Source organism: Ursus maritimus, unplaced genomic scaffold, assembly GCF_017311325.1.
Source record: "Ursus maritimus isolate PB19 unplaced genomic scaffold, ASM1731132v1 scaffold_9, whole genome shotgun sequence".
NCBI lineage: Eukaryota > Metazoa > Chordata > Mammalia > Carnivora > Ursidae > Ursus > Ursus maritimus.
In genome coordinates, this window is record NW_024427107.1 from 45,578,096 (window position 1) to 45,604,338 (window position 26,243).

At 38.7% G+C, this 26,243-nt stretch overlaps 1 protein-coding gene across 2 annotated transcripts in view; it reads right to left on the reverse strand.

Moving 5' to 3' along the window:
- Positions 1-10,448: 10,448 nt before the first annotated feature.
- Positions 10,449-26,243, reverse strand: part of YWHAZ (tyrosine 3-monooxygenase/tryptophan 5-monooxygenase activation protein zeta) — a 31,653-nt gene continuing 15,858 nt past the window's right edge. For both annotated transcript variants that reach the window (XM_040625717.1, XM_040625718.1), the window contains exons 3-6: positions 16,786-16,909; positions 15,693-15,856; positions 15,520-15,615; positions 10,449-12,717 (exon numbers count right to left, since the gene is read on the reverse strand). In XM_040625717.1, coding sequence (XP_040481651.1) covers positions 12,658-12,717; positions 15,520-15,615; positions 15,693-15,856; positions 16,786-16,909 — 444 coding nt within the window. In that variant the 3' untranslated portion in view covers positions 10,449-12,657. The remainder of the gene's footprint in view (positions 12,718-15,519; positions 15,616-15,692; positions 15,857-16,785; positions 16,910-26,243) is intronic.

Below are 26,243 nucleotides of genomic sequence, written 5' to 3' on the forward strand. Positions count from 1 at the left end.
CCTGGAGCCATATTCCAGTTCTCAGGAAATCCTTCTCTCACCTTTGGATCCTTCCTTCCGCTCTGCCCCCCAGCTGCATGGCCTTGAGCCAGTCACCTCCATTCTCTGCTTCTGTTTCCTTATTTGTAAAATGAAGGGGTTGAACTTGAAGATCCCTGAGGTCCCTTCTGGCATCGATGTGAATATTCTCTGAATGTGCTTGGGTAGCACGTTCTGGGGGGAAAGAAGCTCTTGGAAGTTTTCGGGTACTTTTTGAGAGTCTTCTTCCTGTTCTTGGGTTTGCGTTGGAAGATCTCTACAATACGTGGTGTTGAGAGGCTGGAAACCGGATCTGGAGCTGCCGGCTCAACCAAGAAAGGGCTGCTCCCTTTGGGCAAGTGGGGAGGTAAGAGTTATGGCATGTAGGGGCCTGCAAGCTGCCGGTGATCAGCCTCTGTGGCCTACAAGTGTATTTCGTGGGGCGGGCGGGGGGTGCGGGAGGGATCTCTTGCTTCGTGGAGTTCTATAGTTAATCTTAAGCAATAGAAGATAAAGGAAGTGAATTCCCTTCTGAGGATCCCCAAGAGAGTGTGCAGGAAATTGGAATCGAGGGTGTAACAAAGAAGAAAGAGAGGCTGCATACTGATTGCTCCCTTACGGAGCTGTAACTAACTCTTGACTTCGGTAGGTACAAGTCACTGGAGCCTTAGATTAAGACAAGGGATTAGTCTGTGGCTGTTCTTTTTAAATAAATCGACGAGGGGGGCGCCTGGGTGGCACAGCGGTTAAGCGTCTGCCTTCGGCTCAGGGCGTGATCCTGGCGTTATGGGATCGAGCCCCACATCAGGCTCCTCTGCTATGAGCCTGCTTCTTCCTCTCCCACTCCCCCTGCTTGTGTTCCCTTTCTCATTGGCAGTCTCTATCTCTGTCAAATAAATAAATAAAATAAATAAATAAATAAATAAATAAATAAATCGACGAGGGGGAAGCCAAACTGGATATGCCTTCCCCAACCTAACAAAATGTATGTCCCGTGGGGACCCCACAACGAAATAACAGAGAGAGCTTCCCGGGGGTACTGCAAGACTGGCCCCCGAACACGAACGTGTGGATGGTAGAGAGACGCAGAAGACGGAGGCCGGCCACGCCAGATGAGGAGGTGGCAGGTCTAATAAGCGAGGGAACTTACCTACAAGGCTTGTCTTGGGCGGCTGCAAGATGAGTAGGTCTCCGCACCAGCTGGCCATTTATATAGAGGCCTTAACTAGGTTCAGGCAGGGATACCTGTGGGCGTTCTCACCATCACAGCACTATCTCAAGGCTGTGTCCGTGCAAGAAGCCTGTGGGAGCAAGAAAGGCAAGAGGAGTCCACATTGCAAGGGCACAGGAGGGGGTGAGGAGCCTCTGATGGCCGGGGTCCAGCTCACGGGTCAACCAGAGGCCGTGTCCTCTCCAAGACCCCTCGCAACAAGGGCAGTGGAAAACCAGTGGCATGATTTGTGAGATGCTAGAGAGGTCACAAAATATCTCCTCCACCACTGCCTGAAACCCCACCATTGGGGTGCATTCAGAACTCCTTTGCATCTGGAAGGATAGTCTAATTTTAGGAGTTCTCTATCACAGTGCATATAAATCTGGGGCACGGGCATCCTTGGGCTTCTCAGTTTGTGCGTGGAAGCAGAGGGCAGCGGAAGCAGCTCACGCCTCACCCAGCAAGCGGTGCCTGAAATACAGAGCTGTCTTACTCCCCCGACGCTCCAGAACTAGCTCTTTGGAGCTTGAGGATATTCGTGACTCCCCATTGGAAAATCCAGTGCCCTGTGCATCTTCTGGGGTCCCAGCCTGCCTCTCCACGCCCATTGCCTGCCCTCTGCTTCCATGCACGAACCTTGGTTTCTCCAGACATGCCTCCCACAGCCCCTTCCCTGACCCCCCTTCATGCTTTCCCCTTTAACTGGCCTTCTCTCCCCCTTCAAATCCAGGCTCCAGCTCTGCCTCGCCAGCCCTGATGTCTGATTTGGAGCAAGCCAGTTAATTCATCTAAACAGCTTTTTCAATGTCAAGATGAGGAAACTGTATTAGCCCCATTAACCTCATAAGGGGGTAGTGAGACGTTCCGGATGGTGAAAATGGTTGAAAATTTCAAAGTGCCACACAAGTGTAAAGGATTACCGTAATACTGATATTAAAGGACCAGCAAACACAGGCTCGTAAGGTAATCCTGAATTTTTAAAGTCTTTGTGATGTCTTAGAAGGAATTTGATTTGTGGGATCACTAACTCTGTGAAAGTGTGCTTGTGTAAAAGGTGTCACACCACTTTCTCACGAGGCAGGTGTGTTAAATGTGAGAAGGGGAGAAGAACCTTTGGTACTTTTTCCCTGTTCCGTTTTTCACGTGAAAATCTAATAATAGTTCCTCTGGGCTTTGGTGGATAAATCCACAGTGGATTGTTTTTTCTTTCTTCCAGGCTCAGAGTCTTTGATGTGGAAAACGTTGCATTCTACAGTTCCAGAGACACGACAGGAATAAGCGATGACTGTATCTTCAGGGTGTATGCCTGAAGGACAGCAGAGGCTGAAACAGCAACAGCAAAAGCCATTCGTTGCCTGAGCCCTCAGCCCTATCTGTGGGGTCCCAGCTCCTTACAAACCCCCTTCCTCTTCTGGGAGGATGTCTGATTCCAAAGCCTATGGTTAGAATCCTTTCGACAGATGAGGAAACAGAGCTCAGAAGCAAGAAAGTTGTCACCTGTGCAAACTCACAAGCAAGCAGTGGAAGGTGGGCCTGAGGCCTGATCTCCCCAGTGGCCCAGGACAAATGTTCAATGCCAGATAATAGATTCTTTTCAAAGGCTGTTCTGGTCACTTATGCTTTATACACACGGAGCTTAGAAGAATGATACCTGGGTCCTATCCCAGACATGGATGAGTAGTAAGTCTTGGGTGCTACTGGGGTGATTCCCGTGGGCAGCCAAATTTAGGAACCACCGTTCTAGAGCTTTTATTTTCTTAAGACTTTAAAACTCATTGTCATTGGGGGAACAGTTGGATACTGTTTCTTCCCACACCTGAAACTGCTTTTTCCAAATCAGAACTGGCAAACTTCAACTGGGTCTTGTATCTCCTTCCCTCTGCCTGTCTCTGTCTCTGTGTCTGTCTCTGTCTCTCACACGCGCGCACACACACACACGCACGGGCCCTCGAAGTTTCATTTGTATCGCTGCATCCAGGTAAATGTGGCTCTATTCCCAGCCTGACCAGGTCCCACACAGAGACGAGCTCTACGTTCTCAAAGACTAAGTCACAACAGAATCCTGAGACCGCAAACGAGCATCTGAACTATTGCAAGTACGTGAAGGTAGACACAACATGCTGGTTGTAGATTAAAAAGAACAGAAGAGATGCTGGTGGAGGTCAGGGAGCAGAAAAGGCCACAATTCCATGCCTCCATGAACAAGAGCAGACCACGCCAATTCAGAAGATGGACATTCACAGTAGAACTGACCTTGGACTAGAAGGCAAGTGCATTTATCTCTAACGTCCTTTCCAAATTAACCACTAACTCAAAGGGATACTACTGTTACCAATATCCCTATGACATTTTTTTAATATTAAAAACCAAGTAGCTGCTAAAATACAAAACAAACTTGATTCTGGAAATAAGGTCTTGGGAGCAGATTACCACACGAGTTCCTTTTTTTTAGCACCTATTTTGAGTAAGTCACTGCTAGGTACTTACAAATAAAAAAAAAGCAAGTCTTTGTTAGTTAGCACAAGTGTCAGAAGGGGGGTTAAGGTTTATTTACACATGTTTGCTAAGTATCTGTTCTGTGTGCGGTTTCTGTGCCGAGGGCTGAAGGCAGCATGATCAGCAGGACATAGTGGCTGTCCTCTAGAAGCTTTGACTGCAGCCGTAGTAGGTATAGGACTTGGCTGGGGGGTCTCCAGAATGCCTCCCCCGAGTCGGCAGGGTGTCTGTCATCCTGGTGTCCTCTTGTGCATGCACGTTCTAGCTGAGGACAGTTTCTGCCATCAGGAGTTCCTGCAGGAGATCGGGATAGTTGCTGATGGTAGAAGTGATCTGTTAACAAGGGGAGTGTGGTGGTTAGCAGTTTGTGTTACTTTTATAATTTTAAACCAATGAAAATGTTGAATAAATAATATGTCTTCCGTTTTCTTGAGAAGCTATTTTTCTTTAGTAGCATCAGTAATGGGACAAAGAGATCTCATGTGCCTCCTTTTGCAATGCCCTAAGGACCTGCCATCACTTCAGCAGGGTTCCCGGAAAAAGTGCATAACCTGAAACTACTGGGAAGACATCAGGATAAAACCAAACCAAACCAAACCAAACAAAACAGAGGGACATTCTACAAATTAATTGGTCATGAAAGAGAAAACTGAGAAATTGTTCCAGACTAATGGAGTAAGGAGACGTAGCAATTTCATGCAACTGAAGATTCTGGACTGGACCTTCGACCCAGGGGAAGTTTTCTTTCTTCTGCCACAAAGGATACTAGTAGGACAATCCCAGGTTTGAGTAAGGTCTGTAGATTAGATACTAGTATCGCATAGTGTAAATTTTCTGGTTTTGATGATTATATAGTTTTACATGAAACTATCTTTTTATGAAATAAACACTGAAGTATATAGAGGTAAAGAGGACTCGTATCTACAATTTACTCTCAAATGATTCAGGAAAAGATATTTGTTTTTAAACAGTAATAGGCTGTGACTTGGAAAATCTGGGTAAAATGGTATATACAATTCTTTGTACTATTTCTGCAACTTTTCTATAGGCCTAAAATTTTTTAAAATAAGAAATAATATTTAGTGTTTGCTACTATAGTTTAGAATATGAAACCAACGAGGCCTTTAACCGCAGATCACCTACAATTCCACAACATTGAACATACTTCTTTTGAAAAGGAGCCACTCTCCAGTATTTGCTATGTGACCCCATCAAGTTGTTCAAAGGAAGATACACAGACTATACTAATATCTTAAAATATGAATTTTTGTTTCTTAATAAGAGAATGGCAAGAATTTATTCTAAGGATAAATCTATTTTGCATCATTAGGCAGAAGAGCTTATTCCCTGGGATGTGTGTAATTCTTCATGGTTAGGGTTTTGCTGTAAAGTCCCTTGAAAGAAAAACAAACCAACCAACCAACTACAAGTAGAGCATAGGAATGTTTTCTTAGTTTACAGAGCTGAGTTTCAGTTCTAAATTGGATTACCTGCCAGATTATTCAATTACCCAGTGTCACTTTGTTTTTGCTTTTTTCAGTGTCCTATTTTTTGCATTTTGGCTTCCATTCTTTCTTTCATCCTCTTCATCATATCAGACACCTTTGTGCTACGGTTTCTTTCAGAAGGCTCTTTCACTCGAGTTCTCGGTTTATCATTTGCAGACTGGCTACTCTCACTTTCCACAGGGAGCTGAGACTGTTGACAGGTGAGGAGGGAAACCTAGGTGTGCTTCCTGTGACCACCTCTCCTCTCTGTGGTCCAGTGGCTGGGCGCCTGTGGTCAGCTTCCTTCTCCACTGCCTCACCTCCTCCTTCGGTGACTGGCTGCATGGCTCCATCCGAGTTGCCTTCTGTGGGGGCTGGAAAGGTCTAACTTGACTGAAAGGGAACTGGCCATTGTTCTCCTCTGCCCGGGACAGATGTTAAAGCCAACTTTCTTAGTCACTCACTGATCCTTGGAGGCCAGTCACCAATTATCTCTCTGCCAGCTGCTGCTTGACTGCCCTCACACTCCAGCGTGAGAATCCTGTCCGGGCAGCCCTTTGAAGCCGAGTTTCTGGTCTTGCCACCTCGCCGACTGGAAACATGTCCATATTCCTTGCCTCCACAAACCTTGAGAGAGTAGGCCATTTCTAATGCAGTTCCTTCTCCCCACTCTGCCATCAGCAAAGCCAGCGCAACACCATCTTTTGACTGGAAAGTGTCCATTGAGCCTAACCAGTGTCACTCTGTGCCACATGGATTAGATTCCAGAACAGTCTGTGAAATGGCTCCATTGGAACACCCTTCCCTCCTCCACTGAGCAGTCAGGTGATGGTGCAGAGGAATGCCTAGCACTCCAAAGCTTTCTCCAAATCCTTTCATTTCCAAATTTTTTGGCTCTTCAATTTTGACCCCTTATAAAGTTCTCCAAGAATGGACTAAAGTCTCTAAAAATGATTTTCTGGACAGCTCTCTTGCAAATCCTGGGAAAGAAAAAAAAATAAAGAACCAACAACCATATTATATTTTATCTAGTACTATTTAAGGATTATAAATAGATTCTGTACTTTCAACTCTTCATTGTCAGTAGACTTTTCCTACAGAAACCAGTCAAACTCTTGAAGAATCCCAGAGGAATATGAGAAAAAATAGTGAAAATCTTGACTTGGCTATTCATGCGGTGCGATACATGCCTCAGGGATTCAGGACTGAATGCAGTGCATTTCCTCTAAATATTGGGAAGTGCGGAACCTTCAGACAGTCTGAATTCGCTGACGTGGTTTCGCCGGTAGGACAAAAAATTCTTCAGGCCCTACAAAGATAGGCTATGTGCTACCAAAAGTTCTTACAGACTTCCCTACTCCTTCATTTTGGAGACCTGTACTCTTCAATTGTTTTAGTGTTTCCTGATAAAGCCTTCCCAGCTGTCCCTCCTCTGACCAAACCTTGGGTTCTTGCTCCCTGCTCCTCCGGAGTCAAATGGGAAGGGCCGTGGGACAATTTCAGTTTGTAATGAATAGGACAGCAACTGACCATCTTGTGTGCTGTTTCACCAAACAAACTTGGTGACTGTTTTTCATATTTTCTCTGCTAATCTTATTACCATCAAGCAAGCCTTTGACTACTGAATTTAGTGGCCCTTTAGTTCTTTTCCTTTGTGACCTCTAGTGCCCAGAGCTGGATTAAACATAATCCTTGTTTCATCCCTGTTCTTGAATGGATTGCTTTCTAATGAGTATTTGTGAACTGACCATCCCATTCCCACGATGGCCACATTACCTAATAACTTACATTTACCGACGTCCTTCTGCCCTAGCCTGTCTCCCTGCTTCTCCATAGGTTAACTTTTATTCTAAATTTTGTCTCAGGAATATCCACGGTAGAAGAAAGAGGAAGTTTTATCATGTATATATATGCTTAAGCAGAAGCATTTTGTTCATTTTTGAACTTTATAAGGATATCATACTGTATTATGCTTTTCACTAGTCATTAAAATCATGTTACCAACTAACTGGGCTGTAGTTGATTCATTTTCACTATTGAAGATTATGTCATTGGGTAAAATAACACTATCCATTCTCCTTTCAATGGACATTTGGATTGTCTCATCTTTTGCTTATTCAAATGGTGCAGCTGTGAATTGCCTGGTGTACAATGACAAGTGGTCCAGGACATACACCCAGAGAGAATTGCTCAGCTATAGGGATGTGAATGTCAACTTTATGAGATAATGCCAAATTATTTTCCAAAGGGATGTAGTAATTAAACTCCCATCAGTACTGGGAGGTCTCAAACCACATCATCTCCAACATATGAGATGACCAGACTTCCAAATTATATAATGTGGGGGTAAAATGGTGGTATCTAATTGTGGTCCTGGTTTGCATTTCTCTGGTTAAACCTCTCTTCACATATCTACTGGTCCTATATTTCCTCTTCCACAAAAATGCCTGTTCAAAACCTTTGCTCACTTTCCTATTTTTTGTTTATATGTGTGTACTAATTCTTTTAGCAGTTATATGTGTTACTTTTGATTCCACTAATATAAATTCTTATGTAGTTGAATTTATATTAGGGTTCATATACTGAGTCCTGAGCTTACATACCATTTTCCTAGTTAGGCTTTCTGTGTCCATTTTAAAAGATGTTTCCTCACAAACGTATCACCTACATCTTATAAACATTCTTAAGTTTAACTTTCATTCTTCTGGTTTTTGTACATGGCATGATTTAAAAGTGCAAATGGCACTTTCTTAAAATACACAAAATCCTAAGTTACTTTTCTCCTCTTGACACAGTTGAAGTTCTAATATAGTACCTGCTTCCAAACTCAGTCAGTCATTAGTGTGGAGAACCTACTGTAACAGGTAAACTTTATCCTTGCTTTGGGAATCATCTGCTGAACAGATCCACATACTTGTTTTGCAGACCATAGTTGTTTTAGAAATAGCCTTTTTTGACTCAAAATGTAGTTTTACATACCTTTGTTTTGCCAAATATTGTGTTCCCCATCTCCCTACGAACTTCGGCAGCATGGACAATCATTACAGCACATGGGAGCCTATTTCTTCTTTCTACAGAGCCCCTCACTTGTGAGTGCATGGAAGTTGTCTCTGAAGTTCTCATAACTTGATGCCTTTGCACATGCTGTAACCTCCATCTGGATCCCATTCATTCTGCAGTCCTGACTCAAACATAAACCTGAGAAGCCCTTCTTAAAACATTCAGAAAAGTGGCTGGCCCAAACCAACATCCCGTAACAAAAAATGTGAAGCATCTACTTAAAATACTGATGGGTTCTAAGGTCTGGAATGGGAAAATAATACTTAAGTCTTTTAAGAACATCTGCCTGGTTAAGTTTGGGCTTTCAGAAATTTCATTAAATGAGCTCAAATATGGAAAAAAGGAACTCATCAACTGAGTCTCTGGCGTTACCTAGCATCGATAATAGCTCTACCTAAGTATATCCACTTTCAACTTGGTTTCTATATCCAAGACACATATGCTTGCTTGTCCAGGACGACGGTTAGACATTCTTATAAACTGAGTAATTATGGTAATGATACAGGGCAGGTGCAGATATCTTCCAAAAAGTTAGTGTATCAAGTCTTGCTGTTTTAGGAACTTTCAAGTTCTGAAACACTTGGAGGTTGACAATCGTATATAAAATAGACTTTGAAGAATCCAGGTTGAGTAGCACGATCAGATTTTGATGTACTCAGCAACATTTTTATGTAACTTTTCAAGTTTTTAAAGCAGATCTCTTGTGATGAGATCTCGAATACCATTTTGTCATTCAAAGGTACCGTTTTCCTTAGAGACTTGTTGTGAAATTTCTTAAAAGAAATACCTACACAGACCCAGCAGTATCTTTATTTTTAGGACTTCAGTCTAAAGGAGAGCTAGAATTAACCACTAAGACTGTGACTGCTGTTAAGTCACACTAAAGAGAACAGAAGAGTATTTTATTGACATTAATTTCACATTTAGAAAAATCCCAAGTCTAGCCATCTTCCAAGTGCCCAGTTTCAGCCACCTTAAAACTCTAGGTATTTCAATTCCACCACTTATTTTCCTACATACAACAAAATAAAGCAATTTGTGGTTCCTTGATCTTTCCTGCAGGAATGTGTAAGATTCTGAGCACGTAGCACCAGCTAGAAGTTCCTAACACACTGTAGGCTCTCACGCAGTGACTACAATGTATTTGCATCCGAAAGTGCCTTCTCCCCTAACGTACACATCAAACTGTTTTAACGATACTGCCACTGCTGGAAAGTCTCCAAAATTCTTGGATTTGCACCCAGAGGCTTTTCACTGTTGGTAAGAGTTCCTCAATTATTCAAAGTTTCACTCTCAAATTGAGGTTTAACCACAAATAATCTAAGATTGCAGATTACTCCAAATTAGCCATTACTAGTTTTAAATATGCTTTGGGCCACAGCAGGGTTTGGTGACTATTTTGTAGGGAAGACAGGAAGAAAAAAAAATTGAGGCCCTATAGTCAAACTACTTGACATTCTTTTTAATCCTCTTATACTTCCCCCTCACCCCCCACCATTTCTATGATCTTTATAGCATGAAGCAGTAGCAAAGCTATTAAATCGAAAAGCAGGACCGTAAGGTCAGAGCTGCAGCCAAGTCCATCCTTTCAATTGATCTCAATGCCGGCTCCTCTCTCAAAGGACAACTGTGAATCCGACGTGTTTTGTTTTGTTTTGTTTTGTTTTCAAACAACTCCAATACTCCACACACAGAAAATACAATGTTGTATTCTCCAAATTCCTGGAAATATCAATGTTATATTGACAAAAACAGACATGAAGCCTGGATTTGGGACAATTAAAGAAATGTTATAAAAATTTATTTTTCAAATCCCAAGGCAAAAAAAAAAATCTCAGGTTGGAATCTTCCTTCTATTGGGCCCTAGTACGTAGAAACATTAACAGCTAATATTAATGAAGTATTTTCACAATTTATTTCAGAATGAAACTAGTTTAGAAGACTAATGCACATAAATAGGCAAACGTGACAAGCTTTAGATTTTATTTATAATTTATACTTGAATGAGATCCATCTCCTCAAGTCTAGCTTAATGCTCCTTAGCTTTATAAATGATTACTTCATGTCCTTGGCCTGGGGGTCAGGAGAAATCCATAAGAAAAGAGCCACGAAGATGATTACTTTGCCCCAATGTGTTAAGAGATCTTTTCTCCTTGAAAGAAAGACCCCAAGGCCTCCATTGCACTTTTATTTGAATGTAGTATTTGGGACAACTGTGCCAAAGGGCTGGTATTTCCCAATTTAATCTGAGGTCATAATAAAACAAGCAACAAAACAGTTATTTGGGATTTCCGCTTCTCACCCTTATCATCAAGACTCACTGCCTCCCATCATCAATATTTATTGAGCATTTACAGTGTACTAGGCACAACAGAACATACAGAAAACATTGTCCCTGCTCTGGAGGAGCTTACATTCTAAAAGGAAAAAAAAAAATACACCTCTTTTAAAATGGTATTTTTGTTTGGTGTTTTCTGCAAGGTACTGAGGAAATAGTCTGGGGGTGAGCTTTGGGTATAACTTAGCCCCATCATTATTTAAAGAGAGGAAAAGGAAGGATTTTAAAGGCAGACAATGACAGACCATTCAGGATAGGTAGGGTTTACAAGGAGATAAACACAATCTCATCAACTAAGGAGAGATTCGCTGCAGTAAATAGGATGAGGGAAATAGTTTGTGGGATGCAAGCAAAGGAAGCAAGGTATCCTTAGACATTGAGTGGAGCCAGAAAGATCATGCGGCCTTTTTTCCAAGTACACGGCCACCAAGTAGGAATGGTTGGTGACAAGACAGAAGGCTAAAAAAGGTAATCTTGTGCACCTGACAAAGAGAAAGAATAAAGGATCAAAACTGAAGGCAGGCTATAACAATATCAAGAAATTCTTAAAAACAAAAGTGATTTGGAAGCACAAAACTTAGTTAATGCTACCCAGTGTCATGATGGGCCAAGAACATTGTGGCTTCCTAAGTTAGAAAATGCCATATACCAAAATTTTAAATGGAACACATTACTTTTATCCAATCAATCCCCCGTCTCTGGAAAAAACAAAAACAAAACAAAACAAAAAAAAACAAAAAACGAAACACCGAACTTATTTTTTTTTTCAGGGGAGGGGAGGAATATGGGACATGGTCGGGAACAGTAGTAGTTATATTAGTAGTATTTTGTTACGATAAACTTTGTATTTAAACTTGGTAAAAGCCCATTAGCTGCCAAGAGGGAATAAGGAACAATTTCCAAAAATGTACAATTTCCTTTAGAGAAGTTTCAGAACCAAGACTAATTTACATGAAAAGCTGTAGAGAAAGTAGTTGAAAAGTCCATTCATAAAACTTTTATTCCACTTACATGAACTTAATACACGTGTTCTTAACAATTATGCTTGGATTGTTCATGAAAATTTCATAAGACATTAAACAAAGCTAGCCATCATCTCAAGTTATTTCCCTGTTAACTATTTTTACAGCACATGCATGTTAGGCAAGTATCAAAAAAAAAAAAAATCACAAAAGCAAAAAAACCCCCCAAAAACAAAAAACCCCCAAAACAAAAACAAAAAAACCCCAAACAAAACCAAAAACCAAAAAAAAAAAAAGTTAAATACATGGGATTTTTATTTTGCTGCTGTGCTTGATATACATAAAGTAATGGATATCAAGCAATTCATTTTTACTGCATCTTTACTTGTACATTTGTTCTTAGGTTGCCTAAAACATTTAAATACAAATAAAAGGAGTGTAGCAAAAATAATGAAAGCAAACAGCAGGTAACTTTACAAATAATGGAATGTGAACCGTTTCTGCCCTTATCCAGAGTAAATTGGGTCACGACTAAAGGAACACTCCTGCAACTGTAGTCAAAGGTGTGCACATTGAGAGTGAGTTTTCCACAGATACTCATGGTTCAGTATGTGGTATCTACAGAATACCCATTTCTACTACAGCCTCGTGAGTGCTCCGAACCTTAAAGTACCCACAAAAACTACACCTGTTATCTGGAACCAATTATCCCTTTTATTCCCCGCCAGGACAAACCAATATGTAGGCAGTTTTCTTTGCTTAGACATGGAAGCAGTTTTAACACTGGCCCTCGTGAAGCCACAATGTACCAAAAGTACTATGCCAAACATTTATAACTAGTATAAAAATTCCACATCCCCATATTGGCCACCTCAAGATGAAAACAGATAACTCCCTAAATGTTAACTGGCTCTACTCCCCTAATATTCAACATAAAACCACATGGGAAATATAGAAATTCAAATAGAAGTAACATAAACCTGTCGTAAATCGTAAACAAAAAACTATTTGTGGGACAGCATGGATGACAAATGGTCTACTGTGTAAATTTTAGAATGAGGCAGACAAAAGTTGGAAGGCCGGTTAATTTTCCCCTCCTTCTCCTGCTTCAGCTTCGTCTCCCTGGGTGTCCGATGTCCACAACTGGTAAAAGAAGGAAAGATTTTTCAGCATGTTTCAGTTTGAAAAAAATCTTAATAGATTTATCATGGTACCAGAATGTTAACCACAGCTTTTGCTGAAAGCTTTCTTTAAAAGACTGCGGCAATGAAGACAGCTTCAAGATACAAAACATCCTCATTTTCTCCGTAACCTTTTTGTGTAAACACGGTTAAGTACAAAGCAAGCTGTCTTCAAAAAAAAGTCAGATACAAGAAACTCTTGGTTACCACAGAGGAGAAAGCAAAATAAAAAATACAGAATTGCTACAAAATACTAAGTATTACTAGCTATGAGAGTATCAGACTGTTCTCAATAGCCCCAATAGGAGAGATGGATGTGTAAGTTTAGTGTATCTAAACTAAAATCATCTTAATTCAACCCAAGTTTAAGCTCAGGTTGGTTACTTTCCTTTTGTAAAACATGAGACTCCAACTTCAAAGAGAATCTCACACTCCAAAGAGAATCCTCACACTCCTTGAGGCTATCGAGTCTGAATTAAATTTAAAATTTAGCTTTTCTAATGTTTTTAGCTTAGAAAAACATACCTTTGTTAATCTGCAGGATTCAAAATAAAACAGTTGAAGAGAAAACAGTATGGTCAGAACCCAATCTTCTAAGAGGTAAAAACTGAATTGTCCCATAGTTGTAAGACTATGGATTCAATTACTTTTTCATTAATGTTAATTTATTGGCAGGTTAAAAAAAATGATCTCAAAATTATTTCAACTGCTTCAAAAATTAGTATTTTTTATAAGTCTTAACAGTCCATAATGACTTTTAGATGTAATTATAAAAGGACTACTGCTTATACAATGACAAATGAAGCAGAAAAAGAACGCAATAATATTTTTCTAACTCCCAAATCACCCATTAGTTTTATTTATTAACCAAACAGATCTCTGCCCTGGAAAGGAGACTTCTTCCAAGGTCACACATTAAAGTTAAATGACCTCTGGAAGTCTGTGTGTTCCTGTTAAACAGGTGTTTTGTAAGATGAAATTGTCTTCTAACATCTCTTTCCAGTTTTTAACCCTCAAGGATTCTTGAATTTTCCATAAATATCTGAAAAAACTTGATACATTCTTCTACTAGGGTTATGTATTGGCAATATTAGTCAATCAGATCCGATCTCAAATATTAGCTAGTTTTGGCAAAATTTTTACTTAACAGATAAATGATCCAAAAAACCTATAATGGTAACAGGTGATATTAACAAGGCTCAGAGAAGACACACAGTAACTAATGGGAGAATTGGAATACAATCCTTGGTTTGCTTTTTACTCAATTGTTGCAGTATGCTCTCTTTCATGCTATACTAATACCCGGAATAAGCTAGAAGGATATATTTCAGGTCAGACCCTCTCAAAAAGTGATGACAATATAACAGTAAAAGTAGGTCTCAATTTCTACCTTTTAGGAATGACAACTATCTCATCACTTCAAACCACAAAATATGAAAATTCATAATATTAAAAATAGCTAACAAAGTGAAGTGCTTCTTTCATTTGACATAAAAAATTCATTCTTTAAGAAACTACAGGTTATTCTCTTGGCTAAAATAAAAATCCCACAAGTTTATAAGTTGCCCCCAGTTACACTTTCGAAAATTTAATAACAAAGTACACAATGTGGTTCAAAAAACTGATGAGTACTCAACACTAGAATATAGACCTGGTTCAGCAAATTGGCAGTGAACTAGAAGCTGGAAGTGAAATGTATAAAATGATATATAGTCCTCAAGCTCTACATTGCAAATCTTTACTCCTAGCTCATTACCTGGCACAGCAGGTACTTGATAATTTTTTCACCTAAGACTCAAAACTTCAAAGTAAAGCATTTATCTGAAGGAGAATGGGGAAATCTATGGGACTAAAGAGACATATCAACCACTCTCCAAGGTGTAGACTTTATTTGGATTCCAATTCAAATAAAAAACTTTTTTTAATAGACAATTTAAAAAAGAAACAACTGGAATTTGAGTACTATTAGGTATTAAATGTTATTAAGGAATTACTGCCAATTTTTTCAATGTGATAATGGCACTGTGGTTCTTTTGTTCAGTCTGGAGTATGCTAAGAAGGATAAGCATGACATTCCATACCAAGTCATTTCCATATGAATTCCGTAGAGTATCTGAAATTTTGTAACTGAAGTTACTGATGGAGTACCTGCAACTTTATGGTCAAGAAAACCATTTTTTTTTTTTTTTTTAAGATTTTGTTTATTTATTTGAGATAGAGCGAGAGACAGAGAGAGCATGAGCAGGAAGCAGCGGGAGGAGATACAGGCTCCCGGCTGAACAAAGAAAACAGGACATGGAGCTTGATCCCAGAACCCCAGGATCATGACCGGAGACAGAGGCAGATGCTTAACTGACTGAGCCACCCGGGTACCCCAAGAAAACCATTTTTAATGGAATTTAAAATGAAGAGAACTTATATACTTTTGATAATAAAAACTATTCTATGACTAAAACAGAACAAATGGAAACACCCAAACTGAAATGGAAAATAAAATAGCCTATGTGATTCAAAGTCCAAAACCATGGCTTACAGAAGTATTTTAAGAACTAAAACTCTAACAATAAATATATAACTACTTAAAGTATAAATTTTTGGTGCTTGATCTAGTATTTCAGTTTCTATAAGGTGGTTTTTCTTCATAGCTTTAATAGCACATATGATTTTATATTCAATAAAGAGACCAGAAATATTCCTTGTAATAATCTATAAAAGAACAGAATTTCAACCACATTGGCCATTCACGATGCTGTTAGGTACTTACTGTCAAGTTGTCTCTCAGTAATTGCATTATTAGCGTGCTGTCTTTGTATGACTCTTCACTTAATGTATCAAGTTCAGCAATGGCTTCATCAAAAGCCTATGATGAAAAAAGGACACGTCAGTGCTCAAATAATAAGGATTACCAAATTTCCACAGAACAGGTAAAATACGTACTGTCTTTGCAAGAGAGCAAGCTTTCTCCGGGGAGTTCAGAATTTCGTAATAGAACACAGAGAAGTTAAGGGCCAGACCCAATCTGATAGGATGTGTTGGTTGCATTTCCTTTTTGCTGATCTCAAAAGCTTCTTGGTATGCTTGTTGTGACTGATCCACAATCCCTGGAAAATAAAACATGCCAAAACGTACTGACAACGTTTGCACTTCATCTTCATCCCTCAAGCCAGACCTTTAATATCCAATCATATGCTCTGAAATACTAAGCCATAGCAACCTTATCTGAATGAGGATCTTAAACAAAACAAAACAAAACAAAACAAAACAAAACAAAACAAAAAGCTTCTTGAAGGAACATCACACTAACCACTGGTCAACGTCAATACAAAAACAACTCTTGCAATCAACTCAGAATTATATTTTTAGTAACTAGTTTGCACTACTCTATAGTTATGCTGTGATCACTATCTCTTAAAATTGTGAGGAAACATTCCTATGCCCAAAATTGGCTTCTCAGCAAGCATGGATTCTGGAATACCAGTAGTAGGCAGTAGATAGACATTCCCAGGACTTTAAAAAAGTTAATTACTGGAGGGGCGCCTGGGTGGCGCAGTCGTTAAGCGTCTGCCTTCAGCTCAGGGCATGATCCTGGCGTTCCGGGATCGAGTCCTACATCGGGCTCCTCGGCTGGGAGCCTGCTTCTCCCTCTCCCACTCCCCCCGCTTGTGTTCCCTCTCTCCCTGGCTATCTCTCTCTCTGTCAAATAAATAAATAAAATCTTAAAAAAAAAAAAAGTTAATTACTGGAGCATGTGGATGCCTCAGTCGGTAAGCCTCTGACTCTTGACTTCAGCTCAGGTCATGACCTCAGGACTGTGAGATCGAGTCCAGCATGGAGCCTGCTTAAGAGTCTCTCTCTCCCTCACCCTCTGACCCTCCTACCCATCCAAAAAAGAAAAAAGCTAATTACTGCTCTTCATTTAGTGCTCTAAGCAATTAAACAAAAAACCTACAACTGTTCACATTTCAGAGAGACTAATTCCATACTATGTTATTTTATACAAGTTCAGCAAACACGATGTAAAACAGTTTACCTTTCTTGTCATCACCAGCAGCAACCTCGGCCAAGTAACGGTAGTAGTCTCCTTTCATTTTCAAATAGAAGACTTTGCTCTCTGCTTGTGAAGCATTGGGGATCAAAAACTTTTCCAAAAGAGACTTTGGAAAAAAAGAAACAGTCACAGTAAGAATAAAATATTTACAAGACTGAAAAAAAAAAAAACTTCATTTCTTAACAGCATACTGTATATAGCCTAAGTTATAAAATTTTAATACCCAATTATTGCCATTAATACAATAGCTGAATGCAGTAGGCTCATGAATTCGTGGTTTAAAAGCAGAATATGTTTTGGATAGCAATACTTAAAAAGTGAATTACTGTTAAGTTTATTACTTAAGGATACATTTGAGTATGTGCCTCCCCCGCACAGTGCTATTTACATGCTGATAAAGACCACAGGCTTCAGTCAATGTGAAAGCATGAGAGCTCATAACAAGCTTTTTCTATTAAGTTGACTAACTTTCAATTTTTCAAAGTAGTCATTAGAATGGAAAGAACGTAAGAGATGAAACTTTTGGGACTCTGGAGGATTAGGACTCAAGCAAAAACTAAGAACACAGAGAAGTTAAGGGCCAGAGATACTACCAGAGTCCATAACTGAGAAAGAACAAAGTTAATTTCATTCAGAAGAACACAATTCAAGCCAAACCTCAATAGGTAAAAAGTTGTTCAAAGTCAAAGTTTTACTGTTCCTAATTAAAGAAAGACAGTGATATGGGGTGCCTGGGTGGCACAGTCGGTTAAGCATCACACTCCTGGTGTTGGCTCAGGTAGTGATCTCAATTGTGAGATTGAGCCCTGTGCCAGGCTCCCCACTCAGTGGGGGGTCTGCTGGAGATTCTCTCCCTTTTTACCTAGGTAAAAAGTCAAACTACTATGTTTCCTATGGTTATTACCCAATATCTGAAACTATTGGCCTAAAATCAGATGAACACTTTGGTTAGGATAACAGAAACTTTATTACACCACACCCATACCTTCATATTCAAAGATCTCTCAGCTGCAAGTGTTTGTCCTTTGAACACCACGCTCTTTAGGACATAAGCACTCTTTGAACACTGACTATGGCAGCTCTTTTGGGATCTGCCTCAAAAACAGAAGATAGTTCCATTTAATATAATAAGTGGATTTTTCACTTAAGTGAATATGAATTTTTCACTTGAGAAACAAATGACCAGGCCTTTTCAAGTTTTGTATCTTAATACAAAATGCATTATTCATTCAACTATGGAAGATGGTATAGCATAGTGGCTTTGGAGTCAGTCTAGGTTTAAATGGTGGCATTCCATACTTCAAAGAGTAAATTCTACTTCTGACTGGCTAAGCTAAAGGTTAGACTATGAAATCTAAGTAAAGAAAAAGTATAATCTGATTAACCAGAATTCACAAAAAACTTCAAATCAAACAGCAAGAGAAAAATATACACATTTAAAGAAGGCTCCATACACAAGTCTTTGGCTCATTCACATATGTAAGATTATACTAAAATATCTTCAAATAAAAAAACTGACATTAACTAAGCCCAACCATGAAAGTTATTTTTCACCTATGCATTTGTTTCATATTTGACTGCTTCAATGTATTTTTCACATTCACTTAATTCTCCAAATACTTAAATGCCCCTGTGCTAAACACTGAGAATATAATGGTGGGCAGAACTTTCTCTAACTTTGTGGATAAGTGGTCCAGCAAGGAAGACAAATGAAACTGAGAATAACACTGCCTAGTCACGTCCTTCACTTTTCAATGACTTTAACCCATTCTATGTCAAGATGAAGGCCACAAACGTGTAATCAAGAGTGAATAACTTAAGATGTAAAACTTTAAAGTACATCAACTTGTACAAGTTACTTAGGCACGGTGTCAAGAAATGTTACAGCCCATCTTTAGTAACCTATCTTTTATGAGTACTAACTTCTGTATCCCTAGTAACATTGTTTTACACTAGAGTAACTCACAAGGAAAATTTTTTAAACATAACATCGAAAACAGTAACAAAAACTTTAAAGATATTAACCAAAAACTACAAGTAATAGGAAGGCAAGATCACAGTAGTCAAGCAGCTTACTGGCCCAACGACAGACTAAAAGGAACAAGAGTTAAGTACCAACAGTGGCAAACAAACGTTTCTAGTGAAATGCTGACTACATGTTGAGAAAGCAAGCTCATTAAACTGTACACTACAAATATGTGCAGTTCTTTATATGTCAGTTATACCTCAATAAAGCTGTTACAAGCAAGAAGCTGAGAACGGGATAAATGGCATACTTTTGTCTATCATATCTTCTGATGACATAACACTAAGAACCATTAAAACTTAAAACACAAGAAGACAGGCTGCTTATTAAAGATTACATAAAGGGGCTAACACTTGGTTCAATAGGCTAGGAAAAAAACAGAATTGTGGCAGACAATCTCCAAAGATAGCCTCCACTAATTCCCCTGCCATCCCTGTTACAAGTATGCCATTCCTCCTCCTGTCAAGATGTGGAATTTATTTCCTTTCTCCTGAGTCTGGGCTAACTTTGATGACTTGCTTTGACCAAGAGAATGTAGTGGAAGTGACTGAGGTCCATTTCTGAGCCTAACCCTTAAGAGGCCTGGCAGCCTACCCTTTTGCTCTTGAAACCCTAGACCAGCATATAAAAAGTCAAACTACCTTGCTGGAAAGAAAGGCCAAGCTAGCCCCGGGAATGGGATGTGTTAGGTAAAGCCATTTGGATATTTCAGCCCCAGCCAAATGCAGCAATGAGTGACTCCAGCCAATACCATGTGAAGAGCTACAGTTGAGGCAAACCACAGGATCACAAGAAAGAATAAATCACTGTTTTAAGTTACTATGTTTTGAGTGGTTATGCAGCAATAGACGAATAAGAAAAAAGTTTATAAAGCTATTTCAATAATAAAGATGACATTTCTAATACTTAAATTATTTAATTTGATCCTTTCATAACCCTACCCATGAGATAAACTAAATTACCCTACAGAAGACAATGGGCCCAGCTATGTTATGCAATGTGCTCAAAACCACAACTAACCTGTGAAGGTACAACTCCAACTAGGCAATCTGACTTGTACTACTAAAATTATGCTACATTTTTTTCTGCTCCAATAGGGTGCTATGCCTATTAAAAAGGATAATGTGATTCCAAGATATTAATACAATCAGGACAGGAAAATGATTCAGTTCTATAATGTATTAATGAGAACAAATCTATAGTACATTGCTTCTTTAAAAAAATGTATCAAGACAGCACTGACAAACTGGAGAATATCCAGGAAAGCAACAAGAATGGTAAAGAAACTAGAAACTTGTCATAAAGATTGAAAGAATTATGACAAGAATGGTTAAGTTTAGCAACAGGCAGATTTTTGCTTGGTAAGAGAGATTTGTATGAGTGGTCCAAACCTGGAATAAGCCACCTAGTCAAACAGCTCCATCTCCTCTTACAGAGATTTTAAGAAAAAATAAGGTGATCACTTGGGGTATTTTACAGAGAGATTCATAAATCAGATGTGGTTTCATTCAACTCTAATGTAAGATATGGAAGATACAGAGGTCATTCAATTAAGTTAGCTTCCCTAAAGAGGTGATTAAGGATGTTAATTTGTCAAACTGACCAAGAAGAAATAAAAGCTACATTTTCCAGATGTAGAAGCCACAAGAAAGAGGCAAATGTAGGGAGAAGGCCAAGATGAAAACAATAAGAACAGAAGGAAAAAAGGAAGCAGCGCTTATCAGAAAGCAGCAGTGACAAGGAAAAATTGGAGGTGAGCAGATTTAAAAGTCAAATGGAGGAAAGGACTACTAGCTATTTTCAAAACACACACAAACTTAAGAGAATATCCTACTAAATATACTATGCAACTGTCCAAATATCATTCAACTACTACGGTATAATGAAAGTGATGATTACTCTGGGACACTGTTACAAATCTGAATTTCAAAGGGGAAACATAGAATTATATAAGTGGTAGATGAGACATTACAACTTTCAACCATAAAACAAAGGGTAGGCTGACTACTGATGTACCTCCACTTACAAAATTCTTCATATAACATAGTACTTTAACTTTCTAATCCAAATGTAATTAAAATGGAAAAGGATATTTTAAGTCAAACACAAAATTAAAGAACATCTTACACTCAAGCACTGAGGCTACATAATCCATATGAATCTTGCTAAAATGTAATTTGATTTAAAAACTCACAGTATTGCCTCAGCAATTTAAAAATCTGCTTTTGACAACAACCACTGTCTTTTAAAGATACCATGGCCAACATTTTCAAAAATATCTATGATTAATTTGCGAAATTAGAGTTAATGCATATTCTGACTTTACACAATAGTCATCCTAATAAGGTAAAGTGCGATAGGAAGCAGCAAGATGCTACCAGAAGCCCATATCCAACATCTTTCTGTAAATGGTTCATAATGCAGTGCTAAATGATATGTTCTTGAGAGAAGACATTGAAACTTAATCTAATCAATGGATAAATTACGTGATCCTGAAATCTTAAGAGATAAAAGATTCTTCTCTGTTTACAGGTATAATTAACCTCTTAGGTTGTGAAAACACTTAAGATATATGTGGTCAAGTAATGACTCCCCCCGCCTCCACAAACTAGTCAATTTACCAGGGCAGAATATATTAGCAAGTTTCTAACATATGCTTTGATCAAAGGATGATCTACATACCACCAATGCTTTGACTTTGGAGTGTATTCAAATTAAGGAACCATGTAAAGTGACATGTCATCTAATTCGGACTGCCCTTCCTGAGGTAGATTCAATCTGCTTTCATTAGCAAGAACTTAAACATTCATTCCTGATTGTGGTCAGGTATTTCTAATGAAAGGTTTATAAGCTGAAAAATCTATCTCTATTTTACTGATACACCATTATCACTGGGCCTTTAGTATGATTATAGTCTGAAATAAAGAGGAAAACATCAAACCTTTAAGCAACAATTAGACTAGAAACCACCTAAAACACCAAAACTACTACCTGAATTGGTGGCAAGACCCTAATCTCTGGGTATCCAAGCACTTCCTGGAGCAACAGCTTGGTGTAATAAAGCACAAAATCTAAAATCAGACAGACTTTGAATGCCTCTCTCATCATTAACTTTGAGATATTGGGCAAATTAATCTCTCAGAGCCAATCTGTAAAACTAAATGAAAATCTACTTATATAAAATGATCAACATGAAAATTTACTCCAAAAGGCTGCTATGAGGTCTAAATGAGAGTATGAATAGAAAGGCACCAATCGCAGTTCCTGACAGAGCAGGCACTCTATTTAGATATAACATATGAGATCTTGACACTCAAAAATCTGCTTTAGTGCTCTTGTAATCTCATTTTTAACACTTTTGAGTTCAATAATCTAAATTTGTGTAACTATTAAGAGGGGCGAAATAATGTGCAAAAAGCTTTCATTTTAAAACAGGACTGTTGTATCAAAGGAAAAGTAACATTTTCCTTAATTATTCTTTTTACAGCAGACTTGTAAAGTGCGTAAGCTATGTAGACAGACTGCCTACTGCCTAAATTCAAATCCCAGTTCACTGCTTACTAGCTGCACCATCTTGACAAAGTTCTGAAATCTCCCTGGGCCTCAGGTTTCTCATCTGTAAAAGGGAGATATTATTAGTAGATATAATACACAAGGTTGTTGAGAGGATTAAATGCAATAATACATAGAAAGGCTTTAGAACAGAACAAGAAGGGATACCCTTTGGAGGAGAGAACAGTCTAATCTGAACCAACATTCTCTAACCAACTATTTTCTTTCAAGTACTGTCTAAACTAATCAAGTAAATAAGTTGTTACAGGAAATACGTGCACTATACATAATTAATGATACCTTAACCAGCCAACCCACCAACATCCCAGAAACCCACCTTAGTTCCAGACTCTCCTCCTCTTAAGTGATCTAATTTCCTTACATTTAAAAAATACTAACTTATTCCTCCCAACCGTAGTACTTACTATTTCTCTCTAAACATACACTTTCAGGGCGCCTGGATGGCTCAGTCGGTTAAGCATCTGCCTTCAGCTCAGGTCATGATCCCAGGGTCCTAGGATCGAGCCCCATGTCAGGCTCCCTGCTCCTCCCTCTTCCTCTGCCTACCGCTCCCCCCTCTTGTGCTCTCTCCAAATAAAAAAATAAAATCTTAAAGAAAAAAAAAAAAAAAACAGATACACGTTCTAGGAAAAAACCTAAGTAATAACAATAAATGTTCCATATTTAAGGTTTAAAGATTTTTGGTTTAAGGACTGGTTTATACTCATTAAAAAATTTGGAAAGCTGTCAAGATCATGGAAGTGGATACAAGTTTTCAAAAATTCTCATTTGTGCTTCAAAGCTTAACTTTTATCACTGGTCAAAAATACCATTTGTTTTCCTTAAAGTGATAAGCTCACTTCTTCATTTTCAAGATGTCTGCCAATGGGGGGAAAATAAGGGAGCAGCTAGTTCAGCTCATGATTCAAATAATCACACAAATTTTTCCTGGAAATAATTGCTATACTTCTTGTAAGGGCTATTAATGATTTTATAGCTTCAAGGACAGTAAGTAAAGCCAGTATCCACCCCCCAAAAAAACTAGATGGGTAGTGGTGAGGAATATATAAATTACTAATGCAGTATGGTGCCACTATCTTTATTAGTATTGGGACTAGCAGTTTTTGCATCAGTGCTCATGTCCACACAGTGAAGAGTCAATGGTGACAGTATTATCATGAAAGTAATTGTGACCTCATGGACCCCCTCTAAAAGGAGTCCACACATCACACTTAAGAACTACTGATTTAAAGTAACCTGTGCTAAATACCATCCACCTTTCAATATCCAGCTCTAATTCTACGTTCTCCCTAAAGCTAATTCTCAAAAAACTATTCAATTTAGGCCTATGTTTTCTATACCTCTAGTGTTCTGTGAAGAGCTTTTAAAAAAAAAAAGATTTTATTTTAAAGATAGAGCAAGCAAGCAAATGAGCAAGTGAGCACAAGCAGGGACTGGAGCAGAGGCAGAGGGACAAGCAGACTCCGTGCTGAGCAGAGCCCAACACAGGGCTCAATCCCACAACCCTAAGATCATGACCTGAGCTGAAATCGAGAGTTCGATGCTTAACCAATTGAGCCACCCAGATACTCCAAGAGCTTTAAATTAAAGAAGAAAAGAAGGAAAGATCCTAATTTGTCAATAATGGACTAGTTAAATAAATTATATTACACCCATATATAACACTACAAAACATTTTAAAAAATGAGGTGTGTGTGGATATGGGATGAGGCATAAGACATACACCAAGCAAGGTGCACGTGTACACACATGTGCCTGTGTGTGCACAACTTACAGAATACTTGGGGGGGTGTTGGTTTTGTTTCTCAAAGATCTACTTTTAAGTAATCTCTACACCCAACGTGGGGCTCAAACTTACAACCCCGAAATTAAGAGTCCCATACTCTACGGAGTCATCCAGGTGCCCCCATGATACTTTGTATACAATCGTAACTCATGTGTCTTCTTCAAGGATAGAGCTGTTTGCATAGGAACCATAAATTCCCAGGATAAAAATAAGACTAAACTAATACAGATTACCTCTGAACAGGGAGGACAAAATCAGAAACTTTTTATTTTTTTTTACTTCATATCCTATGCTCTCCAACATCTACATTATTATCCAGAGTAATTAAATTTAAAACAAAAAAATTTTAACTTTTCAATACATGTCTATTTTTTTTCTAAGATCTTATTTATTTATTTAAGAGAGACAGAAATAGTGACAGCACAAGCAGGAAAGAGAGGGAGGAAACAGGCTCCCCACTGAGCAGGGAGCCTGATGCCGGACTCCATCCCAGGACCCTGGGATCATGACTTGAGCTGAAGGCAGCCACTTAACCAACTAAGCCACCCAGGCGTCCCATACATATCTATTCTTAACCTACTACAGGTTAGGCTCTTTAAAAACATAAGTTTTATACGTATTAGGTACTTAAATATTAAATCCCTAGGCTGAATTACACATGCACAATTCAAACAGCTTCATTTTAATAGAACAGAAGAAACCTAGAATAATCTTGAGTAAATCTTAGCTCAGACACCTGAAGACTATGAAGAGTTCATCATCTGACCAAACTTCTAGTTAAAACATAGTAAAAATTCTTAAGGTTCGTATTGTATATTAGATAATGATTATTCTGCAAAAAAAGAGAAAAAAAAATACTCTGGTTCTCTAAAGACCTAAGAAATTGCTCAAAAATGACAAGTGTCTGGGTGTTATAAACACATGTACAGGTGACCCTTGAATAACATAGGATTGAACTGCATGGGTCCACCTATAAGTGGATTTTTTTTACAGTAAGGTACTATAAATGTATTTTCTCTTCCTTATGATTCTCTTAGTAACATTTTCTCTAGTTTAAGAATACAGTGTACAACACATATAACATACTAACTATGTGTTAACAGACTATTTATGTTACTGGTAAGGCTTCCAGTCAACGGTAGGCTGTTAAATTTTGGGGGAGTCAATAGTTACACAATTTTCAACCGCATGAGGGGTTGGTCTGCACCCCAACCCCCACGTTGTTCAAGGGTCAACTATATTCAGAAACAGCAGCCAAGGGGCAGGCTAGGTACGTATATATCCTAATATGCTTGCAGGACCCCTGGATAAGCTCCAGGGTTCTATGTAATGACCCTGACGGAGGTTAAGGGAGACAAAAATCCAGAGATAAAGTCTTCCTGCATTTCACTCCAACATTAATTTCAAAACCTCCCTTCCAATTTTATCCCAGGAAAACTTCTCTAATGCACTTCCTATCCCACCACTATTTCTTAGATTTTCTTTAAATTCAAGGTCACTTTTTTTCCCTTTTCTTTCTTAAATGAGAATCAGAATTTACAGCCGAAGGGTTCCTTAGACTAAACTCCAAAAAATTAACACCCACTATAAAGTAGTTATACATTTATTTCAGCCCTAAAGAACAGTGACTATGCACTTAAATTAAATCCCTGGCCTATGTGCTGTGATTTGGGCTTGCCAATCAGAATACATGAAGCCAGCTAGCTAATGAACTATGTATTTCGAAGCAAAATTACAAGTTATAGAACTGGGATATCTTCCTCTTTTCAAAGAGTAATCCATCAGAAAAGGACATAATCCATTTAGAAAGTACCCTGGCAAAAATACATTCAGTTCATAACCTTTAACAAAACAATCATGCTATGGGGCATCTATCTTAAAAAAAACTCAACTGATAATATTTTTGTATCACAGGGTGATTCCACAAGTCCTCAGTGGTTTAAACTAATGTCCTATATCTAGATATATTGGTTAAGTAACAGGACAATATCATGTGTCTCCCAGAGGGCACAATATCACTTCCAGGAAATGGAATTCTTCCCATAACACACAATC